General features: G+C 43.9%; 1 protein-coding gene across 4 annotated transcripts in view; it reads right to left on the bottom strand.

Annotated features, from left to right (window-relative positions):
* lnpep (leucyl/cystinyl aminopeptidase) overlaps window positions 1-19,569 on the bottom strand; it is a 107,484-nt gene that overhangs the window by 42,183 nt on the left and 45,732 nt on the right. For all 4 annotated transcript variants that reach the window (XM_067982882.1, XM_067982883.1, XM_067982884.1 and 1 more), the window contains exons 5-7: window positions 19,384-19,504; window positions 13,439-13,593; window positions 2,802-2,915 (exon numbers count right to left, since the gene is read on the bottom strand). In XM_067982882.1, coding sequence (XP_067838983.1) covers window positions 2,802-2,915; window positions 13,439-13,593; window positions 19,384-19,504 — 390 coding nt within the window. The remainder of the gene's footprint in view (window positions 1-2,801; window positions 2,916-13,438; window positions 13,594-19,383; window positions 19,505-19,569) is intronic.

Below are 19,569 nucleotides of genomic sequence, written 5' to 3'. Positions count from 1 at the left end.
CCAATGAGCAAAACTCCCTGCTGAATGCACGGGATTACAAACTTATTCTATAGTTTCCAGTGACTACAATACATAGAAAGTGCAAAACAAGAAACGGACAGATAATTAAGTCTATTCCTTCCACACGATGTACAATTTGTCCTCGCATGCACCCTACCCAATTTATTTAATCTCTTGAACAAACACCTGCAGTTTTAGCCTGACCCCTTCTTCCACACCCCCCAAAATAAAATCGAACAAAACCCACAACATCTATCTCACCTTTTATCCTACATTATTCAACCTGGATTGATTGCTAACCATGGAAGGTGGGAGAGAAAACAGGGAACTACATCAGTAGTAGGGAAAATGCTAGAGTCCATTATAAAGGATGTGATAACAGGACACTTAGAAAACATCAACGGGATTAGACAAAGTCAACATGGATTTATGAAAGGGAAATTGTGTTTGACAAACCTACTGGAGTTTTTTTTTTTGAGGATGTAACTGGTAGAATAGATAAGGGAGAACCAGTGGATGTGGTTTATTTGGATTTTCAGAAGGCCTTTGATAAAGTCCCACATAAGAGGTTATGTGCAAAATTAAAGCACATGGGATTGGTAGTAATACACTGGCATGGATTGAAAATTGGTTAACAGACAGGAAACAGAGTAGGAATAAAAGGGTCTTTTTCGGGGTGGCAGGCAGTGACTTGTGGGGTACCACAGGGATCAGTGCTTGGGCCCCAGCTATTCACAATATATATCAATGATTTGGATGAGGGAACCAAATGTAATATTTCTAAGTTTGCTGACAACACAAAACTAGGTGGGATCGTGAGTTGTGAGGAGGATGCAAAGTGGCTTCAAGGCGATTTAGACAAGTTAAGTGAGTGGGCAGGCAAATACATGGCAAAATGTGAAGTTATCCACTTTGGAAGGAAAAACAGAAAGGTAGAGTATTATTTAAATGGTGATAGATTGGCGAATGTTGATGTACAAAGGCACCTGGGTGTCCTTGTACACCAGTCACTGAAAGCAAACATGCAGGTGCAGCAAGCAGTTAGGAAGGCAAATGGTATGTTGGCCTTCATTGCAAGAGGATTTGAGTACATGATCAAGGATGTCTTACTGCAGTTATACAGGGCCTTGGTGAGACCACACCTGGAGTATTGTGTGCAGTTTTGGTCTCCTTACCTAAGAAAGGATATACTTGCCATAGAGGGAGTGCAGCGAACGTTCACCAGATTGATCCCTGGGCTGGCAGGACTGTCATATGAGGAGATTGGGTCGACTCAGCCTGTATTCACTCGAGTTTAGAAGAATGAGAGGGGATCTCATTGAAACATATAAAATTCTGACAGGGCTAGACAGACTAGATGCAGGGAGGATGTTTCCCCTGTCTTGGGGGGATCCAGAACAAGTGGTCACAGTCTCAGGATAGGGGGTAGGACATTTAGGACTGAGATGAGGAGAAATTTCTTCACTCAGGAGGGTGGTGAACCTGTGGAATTCTCTACCACAGAAGGCTGTGGAGGCCAAGTCACTGAATATATTTAAGAAGGAGCTAGATAGATTTCTAGACACAAAAGGCATCAAGGGCTATGGGGAGAGAGCGGGAATATGATATTGAGATAGAGGATCAGCCATGATTATATTGAATGGCGGATCAGGCTCGAAGGGCCGAATGGCCTACTCCTGCTCTTATTTTCTATGTTTTTAAGATGTAATTTCCATGGTTGCGGCAATTGAGAAACCATTGTTTCATGAAGGTATTTTATCTTTATATTATCTTTGTACATTTCTACATAGAATAGTCAAACCTTTATTTATTATGTTTTTAATTACTGACTTTGAGAATCTTTTCCACACATCCACCGGAAAAAAAATTATTGCTATGCCCATTTTCAATCCAGAAAGCTCACTATACCATTAATTCTGTGACCCTTGTCTCACACAGAATTTGTCAAATGCTTTTAGAATCCAACAAAAATGGGACCTGGTGGATATTCGAGAGTTTCCACAGTACACTGCTGACCTCTGCTCTGAATTTTGAATGTGCTACATGGCTCCTTCCTTCCCTGTGCTGCTAAAGAACATGATTAAACAGGCTGGCTCCACTGATTTTAAATTTGGCAGTTCCATAGAGGTCAGTGCAGCACAGGCTGCCAATGGGATGTCTGGAGAGGATCACGACCTTCCGATAGCACTTACCTCTACAGCTTGGGAGCATATTGTTGGAGTGGTGGAGCATTTTTTTGGTTAGATGTCTGGTTTGTGGCAGGTCCAGCAGCAGGCATCACTGGCGGGTTGATGGGGAGTTGTAAGCAGGCAGATCAGCTACTTGACAAGCCGTGCCAGTCAGTCAATTTTGCCAACAGGACCAAGAGGTGAGTGCTGCTGAGAATTAGCAATCACCTCTCCTCCTCACAGACAATTTTCAAATAGAATTGGCCTCACTGGCACTAGCAGCACAGTTTTATGGACTGCCTGCCTCCCAACCAGATCATCACAGGCTAGATTCCAAGAGCAGTCGGTTGCTTAGGCACACTAATACATTTGTGTTTACTTTGTTTTTGACTGCTAGAGTGCCTCATTATAGTGGAATACACCATCTTAGCCTATTACCCACAAGCTTTTCTTTTTCACGGAAATAGGGACAGGAGATTAGATTTTTGTGCTTCCTTCAGCTGTAAGATAGACCACACCCAGCTCCATGCATGGACTGTAGTGATGGAGAAGTATCAAAAGAGAGTCTCAAAACATCCTCTTCCCCCTTTAATGACAAGATGAAGCACAAATTTTAAAAAATATTTCACTTACCACTTTGAGTTCAGGGAATATTTTTTCAAGTGAAAAAAATTCCATAAAGGTGGCAAATCCTTCATTTAACCAAAGGTCATTCCACCATTCCATAGTCACCAGGTTACCAAACCACTGAGAAGGAAACAAATTCAGGAAATGTAGTTATTTTACATTCATTCTAATGTCAAAAATCTACAATAAGAGGTACAGTAATAGATCTGGGGGCATATGTGCACAAATCGTTGAAGGTGGCAGGGCAGGTTGAGAAAGCGGTTTAAAAAAGCATACGGGATCCTGGGCTTTATAAATAGAGACAGAGTACAAACGTATGGAAGTCATGATGAACCTTTATAAAACACTGGTTCGGCCACAACAGGAGTATTGTATCCAGTTCTGGCACCGCACTTTAGGAAAGATGTGAAGGCCTTAGAGAGGGTGCAGAAGAGATTTACTGGAATGATTCCAGGGATGAGGGACTTCAGTTATGTGGATAGACTGGAGAAGCTGGGGTTGTTCTCCTTGGAACAGAGACGGTTGCAAGGAGATTTGATAGAGGTATTCAAAATCATGTAGGGTCTAGACAGAGTAGATAGGGAGAAACTGTTCCCACTGGCGGAAGAGTCAAGAAACAGAGGACGTAGATTTAAAGGTGATTGGCAAAAGAACCAAAGGCGACATGAGGAAAAACTTTTTTTGCACAGCGAATGGTTAGGATCTGGAATGTACTGCCAGAGGGGGTGGTGGAGGCAGATTCAATGGTGGCTTTCAAAAGGGAACTGGATAAGTACTTGAAAGGAAAACATTTGCAGAGCTACGGGGATTGCGGGGGCAGTGGGACTAGCTGGATTGCTCTTGCATAGAGCCGGTGCGGTCTCGATGGGCCGAATGGCTGCCGCCTGAGCTGTAATCTTTTTATGATTCTATAACAAAGGATGAATTCCCCATTAAATAGGCTAAATGCCTTAGTGCTGACAAACTCCCTGGATATTTTGAACAGTGGTTACCTAGATGCATTAATTGCAAATAAGAACTGAATCATGGTCCTAGTCTTTTTTTGTAAGCTGACTCATTAAATTCTAGAAGGCCACAGGCTGTAGGCCTTGGAAAATGATGAGCTAGCTTGGGGAATGTTACAACTTATTTCAAACTGATACAAGGATCTCTTATCTCATCCCTGAACCCATTAGCCAGCATCACCAGGGACGTTAAGCAGTCAGTCAGTCATCTCGTCGCAGGTGGCCAACAAATACATGCCCATTGCAGCGAGGATCATTCTATTCATGTGGATATAGCAAAGGGAGCCTGTGGAGAATGTATTCCGGAGAAAAGGGGTAGTCGGTGTGGTTGATAGACTTGTTTGCAAATCCATGCACGAGAATATGTCAAGGACACGGCCTCGTTTCCTGTGGTCAGAATTAGCAAAATAATAAAAAGGAAACCCCTGGTCAGGAGCAGTTGGGTTCTGAACAAAGGACTGACACACACAGGTCTTGGGCTGGAGCTGGAAGCTAAAAATGCAGGCGATCAAGCCTTGCATTCAGAAGTTGTTCAGAGGAGAAAGGAATGCCAAAAAATAAAATTGGCCCACAAAAGGGACAGGATGCATAGTTTATTTTTTTTCATGTTTTGCGAGGAAAGAAGTGAGATTAAGTAAGTGGAATTTGCTTTGACTGTTATTCTATGTTCACTTGCTCTCTTCGAAATAAAGCAGCTTAACAATTCATACTTGGCCTCATCTTACCAATCGTTTCTAAGTCTGCCTTGAAAAACATTGATGTGGAGATGCCGGTGATGGACTGGGGTTGACAATTGTAAACAATTTTACAACACCACGTTATAGTCCAACAATTTTATTTGAAATTCACAAGCTTTCGGAGGCTTCCTCCTTCCTCAGGTGAATGTGGAAATGAAATTGTGGATTTCATTTCCACATTCACCTGAGGAAGGAGGAAGCCTCCGAAAGCTTGTGAATTTCAAATAAAATTGTTGGACTAGAACGTGGTGTTGTAAAATTGTTTACAATTGAAAAACATTGACGCAGCACACAAGGGTACATGAGAGAAACATGATCTCACATTCAGATCACAAGAGGGTCCTATTGTTACTTCTCTATATTACACTGTTGTATTTAAATATTGGGCAGTGTAGGCACTCTCCTGAATGCAAGACACTCAGACTGCTTAAGGAAATGACTAGCACTGTTATACCCAGAGTATCTAAGGCAGACACAAAAAACCTGTACCCCTGGGCTTGGTATGTCTATCAAAGGCTCTGCTACACATGGCTGTGAAGTTGCTATCTGCTCCATAGTGCACAGCAATTGTGAAAATCCCTAACGTATTACTGAGAGGTTGGAGTTACACTGTTGTACATTTTCCAACAACCCTTCCTGTCTCAGATGTCGTCGTGAAGGCCTTTTGCTCATCAATCTGCTCCCTTCTGGAGGCCTGGTAGGATACTAGTCCCTCGCCCAAACAGCAGTGGAACACCTTGGTTAGAACTGTAGGCAGTTGCTGTCTGTTCCGCAGATGCTACCTCCACTTTCTCCTCCTGCTCACTTGTAATCAGTGATTCACCTGATGCTCTCTAAAGCCCCAATTTGGGGGGGAGTTGGGGGGGGGGGGGGGGGGGGGGGGGAGTGCGGGGAAGTGAGCGTGGTGCTGACGGGGTGAACATCAGGCTCACCCCAGCTCACCAACAGGAGGCCGGGTCATTTCAATTCCTGGGCTTCATTTAAATAAGTTAGGCCCGACTCCCACCCAAACCTAGCGTCAATGATGCGGTGCCAGTAGGCAAGCATGGGACAAGACCATTGCTGGGGACCCCCGGGAATGGTCTCTGGCAATGGTAAGGGCGATCATGGGGGAGGGAAGCAGGGCTGTTGAGGCCCTAGATTTATTTGTTAGACCCAGGAGAAACACCCCAGCTTCTCTGAGCCCACAGAAACCTTTTTAAAGCCAAATTAACTTATCTTTTGGGCCCTCTTCTGAGCCTGCTGCTTTTTGGCACCCATAGTTGCACACGAGGCCAGGTGCCAGCCACACTGAAAACATGTTAAAATGGTTTCAAAGTTTGAATGACGTCATCAGACCCTGACTTTTGCATTTTAATTAGGCTCTTGCTTGCCTGGAGTGAGGGCCTGAATCGCACCGGTAAAAATGGTGAGTGGCGTGAACCAAGTGCAGACGCGGCTGTGTATCACGCTACCATGATTTTAACCCTCTGCCTAGTCAGGCTTGGGGCTGGTTAAAACCATGGCTTAAATTCCTGGGGTGCTTGGATCTGTATTGGTGATTGCACCAGATAGAGTATGTTTTTTTTAAAAAATTCGTTCATGGGATGTGGGCGTCGCTGGTAAGGCCAGCATTTATTGCCCATCCCTAATTGTCCTCGAGAAGGTGGTGGTGGCATGATACATGATAGTGTTCAGATGTGCCATCAGCTGATGCTGCCTCATTTTGGGAAGATCCTATAGGAAGAGAAAGGGAATATCAGTTAACGAGGATTTTAGGATGGAATGTTTCCTAAGAGTCAAGAGGCAAAAACATTGTGTGCCGTGCTGCTGTTGTGCAATGCATTCCTCTCATGGAATGAGACAGCATATTAAGGACAAGACTAATAAAAGGGAGCATACCTGCTTGGTGGCAGTGCATCTCCAACCTCGCTCTCGTCTACTTCTGGCAAAAATACCACGTGCCGTTTCCTTGAATGGAAGCAGCTCCTTCAAATTTGTTGGTTGTCAGTCGGTGGCGTATGCATGCAAGGTGGTTGTGAATATCCCTCTCTTGGAAGCATACACAAGACATTCAGATGTTAGGAATTTGCAGAGCACCCAGATGGCCATCCCTGTAGCCAGCCTGCATTCCTCCTTGTTTGAATGCATTCCTATGGAGCACACAGGCAGTTTCTGGTGGCAATGCTGGCTCATAGCACATTGTTCCAAATTTTTTTAAAGCTGTGTACCCCACAAAATGTTTACCTAACAGCTTTCTGAAATAAAAAAAGTGTAGAAAATGGAAAACTTGTCTTCATGCTTTGCATACTATTTCCCAGAGGATGCTGCAGCTCAGTTTTTTGGTTTCTGCCATGTGTGCTAGGTTCCAATAGCAATAATGTGTGCAAAGTTGGGTACATTTACCAAGGTGCTCCTCATGGTATCCCAAGATTTATTATTCATTTGCTCCCCAGATATGGAATGTATTCACCTTGATCTAGGCACCCACAGTAAACAGTGGAAGTTTTCCAAATATTTCTTCTTCCATACATTCTCCACCACCACCCCCCCCCCCCCTCCCATTGTACAGCTTTGCCACTTTTTCTGCCAGTTTTTGCAGTCTTTTGACCTCACAAAAAAATACCCAACTTTTTAAGGACGAGCAGCAGCCTTTTGAGCCTCACTGGATTCTCTCCCACCCCCAACTAATTGGGCTGAATAAGCTCTAGACTAGCTTTGCAAAATCCAAAGGGGCCAGCTCTCTCTCCACTACAAGCACAAGTCTGTCTGCACCAGTGGGACTGTCCCTGATTTTGTTTCAATCATCTAATCTGGGCTAGTGTCTGCACCCAGACTGCCCCACCCAGTGCTGTGTGCTGTAAAAGTGCCAACTGGGCTCAAGTACCAACAATATGCATCAGTAACAGTTTAAATATCCCCTTTATATACACATAATTTTCACCAATATTGTAATCACATTCAGTAGAATGCATTTCCCTCTTAAAGACTGAATCTTGGCATCAGTGCCTCTTTCAAAAACATCAGTCCAATAAAAACATAATTAACATACCTAAACAAAAAGCAAAATGTTGCATATGCTGAGAACCTGAAACAATTAGCATCCTTGTTTCTCCCCAGTTATTTCTGCTGATAACACCAAGCGAATTTATATGAAAGAGTTTGAGCCTGACAAGAAGATCTGAATTAACATCGACAGTTGAAGTGCCAATTGCAGAAACACCCCAGGTTAAATACCTTCTCTGCTGATATTAACTGAGCTCTCATGCGCTCATTCTCAGTAACTTCTCCCAATCTACATTTCCTTAGCACTTAACACTTCAAGAGGAAATGCACTGTTCAATATATGGATAACACCCTCTAATCTCCAGCTACCAAATGTCAATGTGGTTAAAAAACAGTTTCAATGTAAATGTTTCCCACTCACTGAACACAGCAGCGATTGCTGTGGAGAGATTTTTGTAAATTTTACAATCGTCAACCCCAGTCCATCACCGGCATCTCCACATCATGTGGAGAGATTAACAGACTTTGATCAACAACTTAGCAATGTCACACTGCCTGCTACGGTTTGAAATTATGTTAAAAGATATTTTCTCCGCGCACCCCACCCAAAGTATTGTTACCCTTATAAAATTTAAGTAAACCAGTTTTTCCAGAATAGACTATACTCATTATTTTAAAAAGGCTTTCCAGACTGACACTCAGAACTTGAGTATGTATTGAATGCCAGCAATAACAAGTGTGACACCTGCTGCTGTCAAAAAGGTTGATAATTAACTCTTGCCTATCTAAAATGGTTTGCTTTTGAACCTAGCTGGATGATAAAAATGACACTGCATTATATTCAGGTACCAACAGTATTCTCTACACAAAAAAAGCATTGTTATAAGCCACAGGCGGAAAAAAAGAATTAATGGGAGTAGTGCAAGGCACGAAGTGCCTGGACGGGAAGGACACATGTTTCAAACATTACTCTGCTCAGTTCCTGACCTGAGCCATCCTGAGCAGGGAGACGCACAACAGACCGATAATTTTTCTGGAAAGAGGGTGGAGGATGGGGCAATAAAAGACAAGATGGTAGCTCACACCCTCCAGCATCCACCCAAGACAGCCCCTGGTAGAGGTCTGAGTAGGCCAACTAAACACCTTCTCAGGTGAAGGTGGACTGAAGAAACACAGGAGCTACTTAACACATGGAAAAATATCAAAAAACAGAAAATGTTAATCAGGATTATTTTTACTGCTTTACTCTTAAAAAAAAAAGTATACTGAGGGCAGAAATCCCAAGTGTCTGAAGTGGATCAGCACTACAGCGGGTTGGTACAAGACTTCAAATAAAGCTTGTGGGGCTTGAGACAGCAACACACTGAACGTTCATAGGAAATAAGGAAGCATGTAATCTGCCAGACAATGAGCCTTCCTGGCAGATCGAAAAATGAGGTGTTTACATCAAAACCTAATTAATGTCAAAGTACTGTCACTTTTATGATAATTCGATTTGCCAGTAACTATGCCTGTCTAAATGAAACAGAAGACTAGTGTGTTAAAACAAAAATAGTTCCTGTGGGTGCCTAAGCCCAATGCATGAAAATTTAAAGCAACAAAATGCTCAGATATACTGAAACCAAATGTTTAGTAATCTTTACAAAAAGGTTCATGTCTGCCTGAATAACAAAGTTCCAGAACAAACTTCAGTAATGTTGATGAGGCAAGGCAGACAAATCCCAATATCCATTTCCTAGTTCAGCAAAAATAGGTATAACGCAAGATGCTAAACACACACTTGTGGTGCCTGAACATTCCCATTCCATAATGAAACTGTTGAATTTTATACTCCTTTATTAAGACTGCAGTTATAGTGCACATAATTTTTCTTTTGTTACTTGTTTATATACGCTGTAACTCATGCTCAAATCCCTCAAGACCTCACCGCCCCCCCCCCACTTTTTTGAGACCTCTTCCAGCCCTAAAACCCCTCCCCCACAAAGAATTATTTGTTCCTCTGACTCTGGCCTCTTGTGCATCAACTACCCCATGCCTCTTCATCCCACCAATAGCGGCCATGCCTTCAGACACCAAGGCCCCATGCTCGAATTCCCTGCCTAAACTCTACTGCCTCTCCACCTCCCTGTCCTCCTCAAAACCCCCATTTGACCAACCCTCATACCACCACCTCCTTTGGTCAGCGTCCATTTATTTCTGATTACACCTCCATGAAGCTTCTTATAGCATTTTCCTACATTAAATGCATAAGATGCTGACTAATCTACAACACACCAGACACCTCTGATATGAACAAAGGCAATCATCTAGAAGGCCACTCATAGTACAAGATTTTCTACATAGAGGTAGAAATTCAACTGGGTCCGTTTCTCGCTAAGATTCAGCGCTACGCATCAGCACGTGCCCCAACGGAGAGGCCAGAAGTCAGTGTGCTTGCCTCACTTACTTTTCATTGGCAGCTGCAGGGGCCGCCGAAGAATTACGAGTGGGACAAGCAGACATCTGCTCCGCACAACTAATTTTACAGAGGGGTCTTCCAACAGATGTTAGGCCCCTAATTTAAATATGCAAGGGACCTAATGCCTGTTGTAGGCAGCTGCGTGCAAAGCCACCTACACCAATATGGCAGTCCTTGTAACACAGGCGCTGATCGGGCACACGCGCAATTTGAGCCCCAAATTTGGTCCTTCTTGCCCCCATTTTCTGCCCACAAAATGGGTGCCACAAGGACCAATTTCTATCCCAAAAGATCATTCTATTAGAAGTGTATGGTGTAGACATAATCTCATTCATCAACAAGCCTGGAAAATGCAATAAATAAGCTGTTCAATTCACAGCATGTGGTTTTATTTTTGTTCAATCGCCAAAAATGTCACATTAGGTATTAAACTTGTATGCTCCATAAACATAGTACAACCATTAGTATTTAAAATTTTGAACTTTCTAAGTCATAGTTCCCCCACCAACAGACATTTTGTTTCAAATCTTTATTTTAATCTTCTTATAACCTTTCTTCCTGATTCACCCTCTGGCAAGATCCTGGAACCCCTCTGGTCATCATTCACCAAGGTGAAACATTGCACCCAAGAGAAAGCTTCACAAATGGTCCATTAATTAAGTCAGTTTTACTCTAATTTATAATTAGCTCAGGTAAAAAGGTGAGGGATGTCAAGTGTTAAACAATTAACCACATTTAGCACCGAGTATCTACACTGAGCGCTCCCAGGTCAGGAATATCACAGCCAGATGGACAGTAAAGCTACATTCACCCTGGCCCAATAGCAAACTATGCCATGCCTCGGAGTAGGCTTAGTGGTAAATTAGGGGCAGTTTAGTGCAGTAAATTTCTACCTAATTGGAACTGGTTGAGACAGCCCAACCTAATGTCACATTGCACCCACACATTTGGCAGAGAAGAAACTCATCCAATTTGCCTGGCTGGATTCCAACACAAGTCCCAGAGATCAAATGATGGTAATTTAATCCTCTATATCCTCTTCCCCTTCCCCCAAAAATTCTTGTCAATCCAGCTCTTCAATAAAGCTACTAGTTCCAAAAATAATATGGGAAAGATTTTTTTTTTTAATATATATTATTTGTTCATGGGATTATGGGCATTGCTGGCAAGTCCAGCATTTATTGTCCATCCCTAACTGCCCTCAAGAAGGTGGTGGTGAGCCGCCTTCTTGAACCACTACAGTCCATGTGGTGAAGGTTCTCCCACAGTGCTGTTCGGAAGGGAGTTCCAGGATTTTGACCCAGCGACGATGACGGAACGGCGATGTATTTCCAAGTCGGGATGGTGTGTGACTTGGAGGGGAATGTGCAGGTGGTGGTGTTCCCATTTGCCTGCTGCTCTTGTTCTTCTAGGTGGTAGAGGTCATGGGTTTGGGAGGTGCTGTCGAAGAAGCCTTGGTGAGTTGCTGTAGATGGTACACTGTAGACAGTGCGCCGGTGAAGGGAGTGACTGTTTAGGGTGGTGGATGGGGTGCCAATCAAGCGGGCTGCTTTGTCCTGGATGGTGTCGAGCTTCTTGAGTGTTGTTGGAGCTGCACTCATCCAGGCAAGTGGAGAGTATTCCATCACACTCCTGACTTCTGCCATGTAGACGGTGGAAAGGCAGGAGGTGAGTCACTCGCCACAGAATATCCAGCATCTGACCTGCTCTTGTAGCCACATTATTTATGTGGCTGGTCCAGTTAAGTTTCTGGTCAATAGTGACCCCCAGGATGTTGATGGTGGGGGATTCGGCGATGGTAATGTCGTTGAACGTAAAGGGGAGGTGGTTAGACTCTCTCTTGTTGGATGTGGTCATTACCTGGCACTTGTCTGGTGCAAATGTTATTTGCCACTTATCAGCCCAAGCCTGGATGTTGTCCAGGTCTCGCTGCATGCGGGCTCAGACTGCGTCATTATTTGAGGGGTTGCAAATGGAACTGAACACTGCAATCAGCGAACATCCTCATTTCTGACCTTATGATGGAAGGAAGTTCATTGATGAAGCAGCTGAAGATGATTGGGCCTAGGACACTGCCCTGAGGAATTCCTGCAGCAATGTCCTGGGGCTGAGATGATTGGCCTCCAACAACCACTACCATCTTCCTTTGTGCTAGGTATGACTCCAGCCACTGGAGAGTTTTCCCCAATTCCCATTGACTTCATTTTACTGGGGCTCCTTGGTGCCACACTCTGTCAAATGCTGCCTCGATGTCAAGGGCAGTCACTCTCACCGCGCCTCTGGAATTCAGCTCTTTTGTCCATGTTTGGACCAAGGCTGCAACGAGGTCTGGAGCAGAGTGGTCCTGGCAGAACCCAAACTGAGCATTGGTTAGCAGGTTATTGGTGAGTAAGAGCCACTTGATAGCACTGTCGATGACACCTTTCATCATTTTCCTGATGATTGAGAGTAGACTGATGGGGCGATAATTGGCCGGATTGGATTTGTCCTGCTTTTTGTGGACAGACATACCTGGGCAATTTTCCACATTGTCGGGTAGATGCCAGTGTTCTAGCTGTACTGTAACAGCTTGGCTAGAGGCGCAGCTAGTTCTGGAGCACAAGTCTTCAGCACTACAGATGGGATGTTGTCGGAGCCCATAGCCTTTGCTGTATCCAGTGCACTCAGCTGTTTCTTGATATCACGTGGAGTGAATCGAATTGGCTGAAGACTGGCTTCTGTGATGGTTGGGATATCGGGAGGAGGCCGAGATGGATCATCCACTCAGCACTTCTGGCTGAAGATGTTTGCAAACGCTTCAGCCTTATCTTTTGCACTCACCTGCTGGGCTCTGCCATCATGGAGGATGGGGATTTTCATGGAGCCTCCTTCATCCATTAGTTGTTTAATCGTCCACCACCATTCATGACTGGAATCTCTGCAGTCCTGCCACATCCAATCAGCCTTTCCTCTCTCCTACCTTCAGCAAATGTTTACCCCTTTCTCCTAGCAAAGACAAACCCCTTGGGGGAATGCTAGAGTGCTAAAGTTAGAGTGACAACTCTTTTTTTCCTGCAGAGATCAAGGAGATTTAGTTGAGGCACACGTGTATCATCTGTTAATCAAACACCATCATTAGTGAAGGACTTCTGCTACCAGAATGAAAGTTAGTTCACTTTGTATACACTGCATTTCTGTAACAAAACGAGGGGAAAAAATTGCACTGGCAATGTCTTTTCTGCTCATGGAATAATTGTGAGTTTATGGTGCAGGATATGAGAGTGCATAGTCAGTCTGAAGATACATATTGTAGCAGGACAACAAGCACAGTACATAGAAATTAGCACCATCAGAATTTGAGTGTTTTTGGCTATAGGAATATTCATGACAAATTACTTAAATAGCAATTATACTTCTGTTGCTCATCAGCTGCTTAAAACATTTATTTGAAAATACATTAGTGGATTGAGCTTCAAATACCTGATGAGCCAATTCATGAGCTATCACCATGGTAACTATCTGTTTGTCCAGTATTGATGCAGTCTCTTCTCTGTAAAGGAGTGCTATTTCTCTAAAAGTGATTAGGCCCCAATTTTCCATGGCTCCTGCTGCAAAATCAGGTATAGCCACCAAATCTAGGAAAGGAAAAACACACTTTTTTTAAACCAAGGAATGTCAAATGGTACATCGAGTCTACAGCACAGAAACAGGCCATTCAGCCTAACTGGTCTATGCCAGTGCTTATGCTCCATACAGGCCTCCTCCCACCCCTCTTCATCTAACCCTATCAGCATATCCTTCTATTCCTTTCTCCCTCATGTGCTTATCTAGCTTCCCTTAAATGCATCTATGCTATTTGCCTCAACTACTCCTTGTGGTAGCGCATTACATATTTTGCCACTCTGAACATAAGAAATAGGAACAGGAGTAGGCCATACGGCCCCTCGAGCCTGATTCACCATTCAATCAGATCATGGCTGATCTGCGACCTCAACTCTACTTTCCCACCCGATCCCATATCCCTTGATTCCCCGAGAGTCCAAAAATCTATCCATCTCAGCCTTGAATATATTCAATGACTCAGCATTCACTGCCCTCTGGGGTAGAGAATTCCAAAGACTCACAACCCTCTGCGTAAAGAAATTCCTCCTCATCTCAGACTTGAATGGCCTTTAGGTAAAAGAAGTTTCTCCTGAATTCCCTATTGAATTTATTAGTGATTCATATTTATGACCTCTAGTTTTGGACACTCTCACAAATGGAAACATTTTCTCTGTCTACCCGATCAAACTCGCATTATCTTAAACATCTCCATCAGTCCCCCTAGAGAAAAGAGCCCCAGCCTGTTCAGCCTTTCCTGATAAGTATATCCTCTCTGTTCTGGTATCATCCTTGTGAATCTTTTTTGCACCTTCTCCAATGCCTCTATATCCTAGTTATAATATGGAGACCAAGGGGTAAAGTTTAACTGAGAGCCTGGTTGGGGGGGGGGGGGGGGGAAAAGAGCGGAGGGAGAAGAGAAAAAAAGAGGTTTTGCACCCAGCCTGATCGATAAGCTGACTGCCTGTCAGCAGCGAAAGGAGCTGCAAATCAGGGGGGGGGGGCAGGGAAAGAGATAGAGATCATCAGGCTTGGAAAGAAATTGGGTGGGCGGTCAGCTGATCGCAGGGGTCCTGTCAGCCAAGTGAGCTCGTTGGGCCTGGATGAAGCATTCCTGCTCCTCCGGGCCCGCAAGCAGTGCAATAAAAGGCACTCACCTCATGGATCCAGCCCTTCCCGCCTGCTGTGAATAGGAAAGCTGAACAGGTAAGGTTAAATTTGTTTTAGTTGTCCACTACACAAAATATTAAGTACCTCAAGTGTCTCAATGAGGTACATTGCCCTCTTAAGTATCAGCCCACTAGCTTTAAGATGGGGCAGGACTTACTGGTGTCTGCTCTCCACATGCAGACAAATCTGCCTGGGTTAAACCTAGAAGTAGGCATGTTGGAGCTGGGATGCGGTCCCACCCTGAAAACGGTGTATTTTTACTCTCCACCCGCCCCCAACCCACCCATCCTTGGTGCTTGGTTTGTTTTGCTTTTCTAAAAAAAAAATGGCCTTATTAACCTGCATCTCTACTTCTTGTGATTTGTGAATGTGTACCCCTAGATCCCTTTGCTCCTTTACCCCATTTAGACTATTATCCAAGCAGTATGTGGCCTCTTTATTCTTCCTGACAAAATGCACCGCCTCACACTTACCTATATTGAAATTCATTTACCAATTACATGCCCATTCTGCAATTTTAATGTTATCTTGTATTTTGTCACCTTCTTCCTTTGTATTAGCTACAGCACCCATTTTGGTGTCGTCCTCAATTTTTGAAATTGTACTTCTGATTCCCAAGTCCAAATCGTTAATGTAAATTGTGAACAGTGGTCCCAGCACCAATCCCGGTGGAACACCACTTCCCACCTTTTGCCAGTCTGAGTAGCTACCCTTAACCCCTACTGTTTTCTGTTTAGTAGCCAGCTTGCGATCCATTCTGCTACCTGTCCCGACTCCACACGCTCTGACCTTAGTCATGAGTCTACTATGCAGTGCCTTATCAAAGGCCTTTTGAAAATCCAAATTTAGCATTACAGACAAATGTAAATAATGACTAAAGTAACTGATACCTTGTCTTCTACAAAGTTAATTTAGTGAGCCAGAGTTCACTAATCCCCTCCTAATCAACAGAGCAACGTTTCAAAATAAGTGTTATACCAGCAACAAATTCAGACATTGCAGATTTTTTTTTGGGTATCAGTTTGAGCTTGTAACCCATTACGTCCAGCAGACATCTGTAGGTTTCCTGTATACTGTACTCAGTTTAGAATCCAAGATTGCTGGAGACCCAGCCTTAATCTACAGGAACAGTAGCACAACTGTAGGCAAGGTAATGGTATCAAGGCATATGGATCAAAGGCAGGAAAGTGGGGTTGGCCTACAAATCAGCCATGATCTAATTGAATGGCAGAACAGACTTGAGAGGCTGAATAGCCTACTCCTAGTACTATGTTCAGCCCTACATTGTATGTGCTCACAGTGCAACATAATTCAAAATCCCATGTTGCACACCAAGTACCATATGTACTGAAGATTTGTTAATTTTTTTAAAAAATAAATGGGAATCAATAAGTTTCTTACCTATTTGTCCACTATCTTTAATTTCAAGACTTAGCACATGCAAGCAACTACAGTACAGAATAGCTGTGAGCTCACACAAAGCAAGCAGATTGAACAACTGATTTCTTTGAAGGTGCTGAAGGTTTGAACAGTTGATCAAAACAAGGACATGAATTTTGATATGGCTTTAGGGACAGGGAATGATTGAGGGGGATCTCCTGGTTTTATTAATTACAGGAGCATACACAGAGACTCTGTGTTGATATGTCCTTGCCCAGCAGACTGAGAGAATAGCACACTTATCATAGGCAGAGAGAGAGAAAATGAAAACAAAGGCCTCATTTTAACATTCAGGACCTGACTCCCATCTAAACTCGGCAGAAATCACTGCCTGGCCGGTGGACAGGAGTGGGAATTCGGGCACAAGGAAGTCTTGGTTGGAAACCCACAGGAATGGTCCCCAGCGGACAGATGCGGGGTCGGGGCGAGGGGGGAGGGGGAGGAGGAGGAGGAGGATGCCTGGCCCCCCCCCCCCCCCCCCCCCAAGGTTTCCTTGTGGGGCCTAGAGAAGCATTCCTGCCACAATGAAAAAATACTTAAAACTTAACTCTTCTGGCCCCCGATTCAGCTCCTTGCAGGTTTAGCCCGATGGAGAAAGCAATCACTGCTTCCCCAGACAAGTCTCCGCTTAAAATAGATCAGGCCTCGATGAAATCATTGGAGCCTGTTTTGCATATTTAAAGAGAATCCCGGTGGCTTGGGGCTGGTGTCCTGGCCACCTGCAATTTTAAATTTTAGATTGGGGAGTGGAGTGGATAAGTTCTCCACGCCATTTTAAATGCCCCCTCCAGGCAGGGGACAATGGAGTTAAATTCAGGGCCACTGTTTTCCTCATCTCTATGAGAAAATTTAGAATAAAAGTTTAGAAATTTACATAATTGAGGGACCCAGCAGCTGTTTTAAGCTGCCACCAGGGTTGCCCAAGAAATGGCACGACCCATTTTCTGGTGGGACGTTTGTCAGGCATCCTTGGGACACTGGTCCCCAAACTTGGAGTTTATTCTAGGGGTGGACGTGGAAGGAGGCAGCGATTGTGGGTGGTGGGAAACACAAGAGGTCAGAGATGGCCTTGTCTGTGATTGAGACCATGAGAGTAGAGAGGCTACATGAGATGGCAAGGTTGACAATGTGGTCGTGAATATAAATAGGAGAGTTTATATGGCGGGAGGTGGTCAAAGGAGAACAGTGAAAGCAGAGGAGAGAGGGAAGGTAAGTTGAGATGGAGATTAAAATCATTGAAGGTGAAGAGTCTCAGAGGCTGAAGGAGAAGAGGGAGGATATCTCAGTGAGAAACTTGGCGTGGGGATGGGGAGGCAATAGAGAACGAGGATTTCAAAAGGAGACACAAATGGGGTGGAACAAGGTTGGTGCTTGAAGGAGAAGGTATCAGGAACCCCCCACAAGGTGTGATTTGGTGATCAAGGGCCACACCACCACCCTGGCCCTTTGGGCAGTACAGATGGTGGAAACTATAGGCTGGCAGGGAGGCTTCAATACGAAGGAAGATGTCGTCACCCGCAAGCCACATTTCCAAAGCTATGATATCATCCACATTAAGGGCCACGTTCGTGCATCCAAGGGCACACTGGTGGGTGCTATGCGCGGGACGTGTGAGAGTGTAACCTTCCGAGAATGCCAGGGGAGGCACAGAGGGTATCTGCGGGGCTTCAAGCCTGGGATAGTGGTAGGAGAGTAGGAAGACATAGGAGTAGTGATGGGTTGGCCACCACATGGTGGGGGGGGGGGGGGGGGGGGGGAAAGAGGGGGTCCTAAATGTGATGCTGGGCCATGGTTGATAACCCAACAAAAATTAAACTCAATTGGCAACTCTCTCCCTGTAGTACGACAAGTTCTGCATTGTTAATAAATGTAAAAGGCCTGCTTGCTTTGTACCATGTTTAGCTACATTTATCCTGTTTAGCTATGTTTATTATGGCTTCAACAGTTTACTTCTGCAGAAAAATATAATTTTTTGCTCAAAGTGACAGCCGTTATTGCTGGAGCACTCCTGGGTTATGTATAGCACAGCTCTGGTAGAGTACCAATAAATTTAAATCTAACCTCTGAAAGAATGCTATTTCCCTCAAACTATCAGAGTGAGATTACCAATTTAGTGCTCAATTACAGGTAGCTTTCCCCTCCCCCTTCAACTGTGGGCACTTGTCCACTAGGAAATGTATCGAGACTGCTGAAATTAATTTCAATTTGGACCTTACAACTGAGTAGTGGAGATTTTCATCCTATTGGTCTGCACTGAAATCATGCCAAGCTCTTAGAGATGAAAGGGCAGTGATCTGACTCACTGTACCATCCATTCCCCGGCACCTAATTTACTTAGGTCAGCACAAATTGAATAGAATTCTGCTCAGCCTTTGTGAAATTCTGAAAACAGCTGCATCTGGAACTGTAGAACTTTGGAATTACAGTCTGGTCTACTTGGAATAGATTGCAGTAAACAAACAGTTTTCATGGGCTCACTTAGGGGCGTAGATTCTTACAGTGTCTGCTGAAATAAAACTAATAGAAAGTTTGTTTAAATGTTACAGTTGACATTCAGCAAAACAATTTCTAACATGCAGAAATGAATCTTGAAATATAATGGAATTCAGGGTTCAACAGAAAAAAAAAAACTGATGCTTGCTCTCTTTGGCAATATGGATTGTCGGCTAAGTTGAAGTATACTTGTATGGTGTGGTAAGGGATCAGGCCATGAAGATAATCCCTGCAAGTGCACATTCCAACACAGAAGTCAGTCAGCGAAAGGAACATGGAAGTTGGCCATTTTATGACTCTCCTGCTCACGAGTCCAAATGTTGTTCCTTTAACAAAATCAAAACACTTCACTGCGTTAACTTTGCCGAGCTTTTTTTTGTAAAAATCACATCCAACTGCTCCATTCAGGACTAAAGATTTTCTCCAGTGTGCTGTAGCATTACACACGAGTGGAATATGCCTTTCAAGCATGTGCAGTCACAGGCTAATATACAGTCAGTAAGCTAAAACCTGAGTGGAAGATTTAAAACTGAATCATGCCTGTGATCCCAGTGTCAGGGCACACCAAAATTTAATCTGGAAGGGACACCGTATGACATTCCAGCACTTCTCCAAATGTCATTCATGCAGAAGAGATATTAGGGCTATTATCAGTTTCAGTTATGGACAGACAGCAGCAGCCTGTTTAGGCTTTGTTAAAAGCTGTTTTTATTTTACCTTACCTAGTTTCTTTAAGGGATAGGATATATTGAAGTAGCCCTCATAAAACTTCAGAAGCTTCAGTGCTGCTTCCAATGCATAATGCATTTGATCCATCTTGTCAGGAACAGCATACACTGATACCTAGTCAAATTCAAAAAGAATAAAAAGAACATGATAAGCACTAAATCAGAATTGCCGAACCACAA

This window comes from Heptranchias perlo, chromosome 4 (assembly GCF_035084215.1).
Source record: "Heptranchias perlo isolate sHepPer1 chromosome 4, sHepPer1.hap1, whole genome shotgun sequence".
Lineage (NCBI taxonomy): Eukaryota > Metazoa > Chordata > Chondrichthyes > Hexanchiformes > Hexanchidae > Heptranchias > Heptranchias perlo.
Note: the sequence above shows the minus strand (reverse complement) of the source record. Positions and strands in the feature narration are given on the sequence as shown.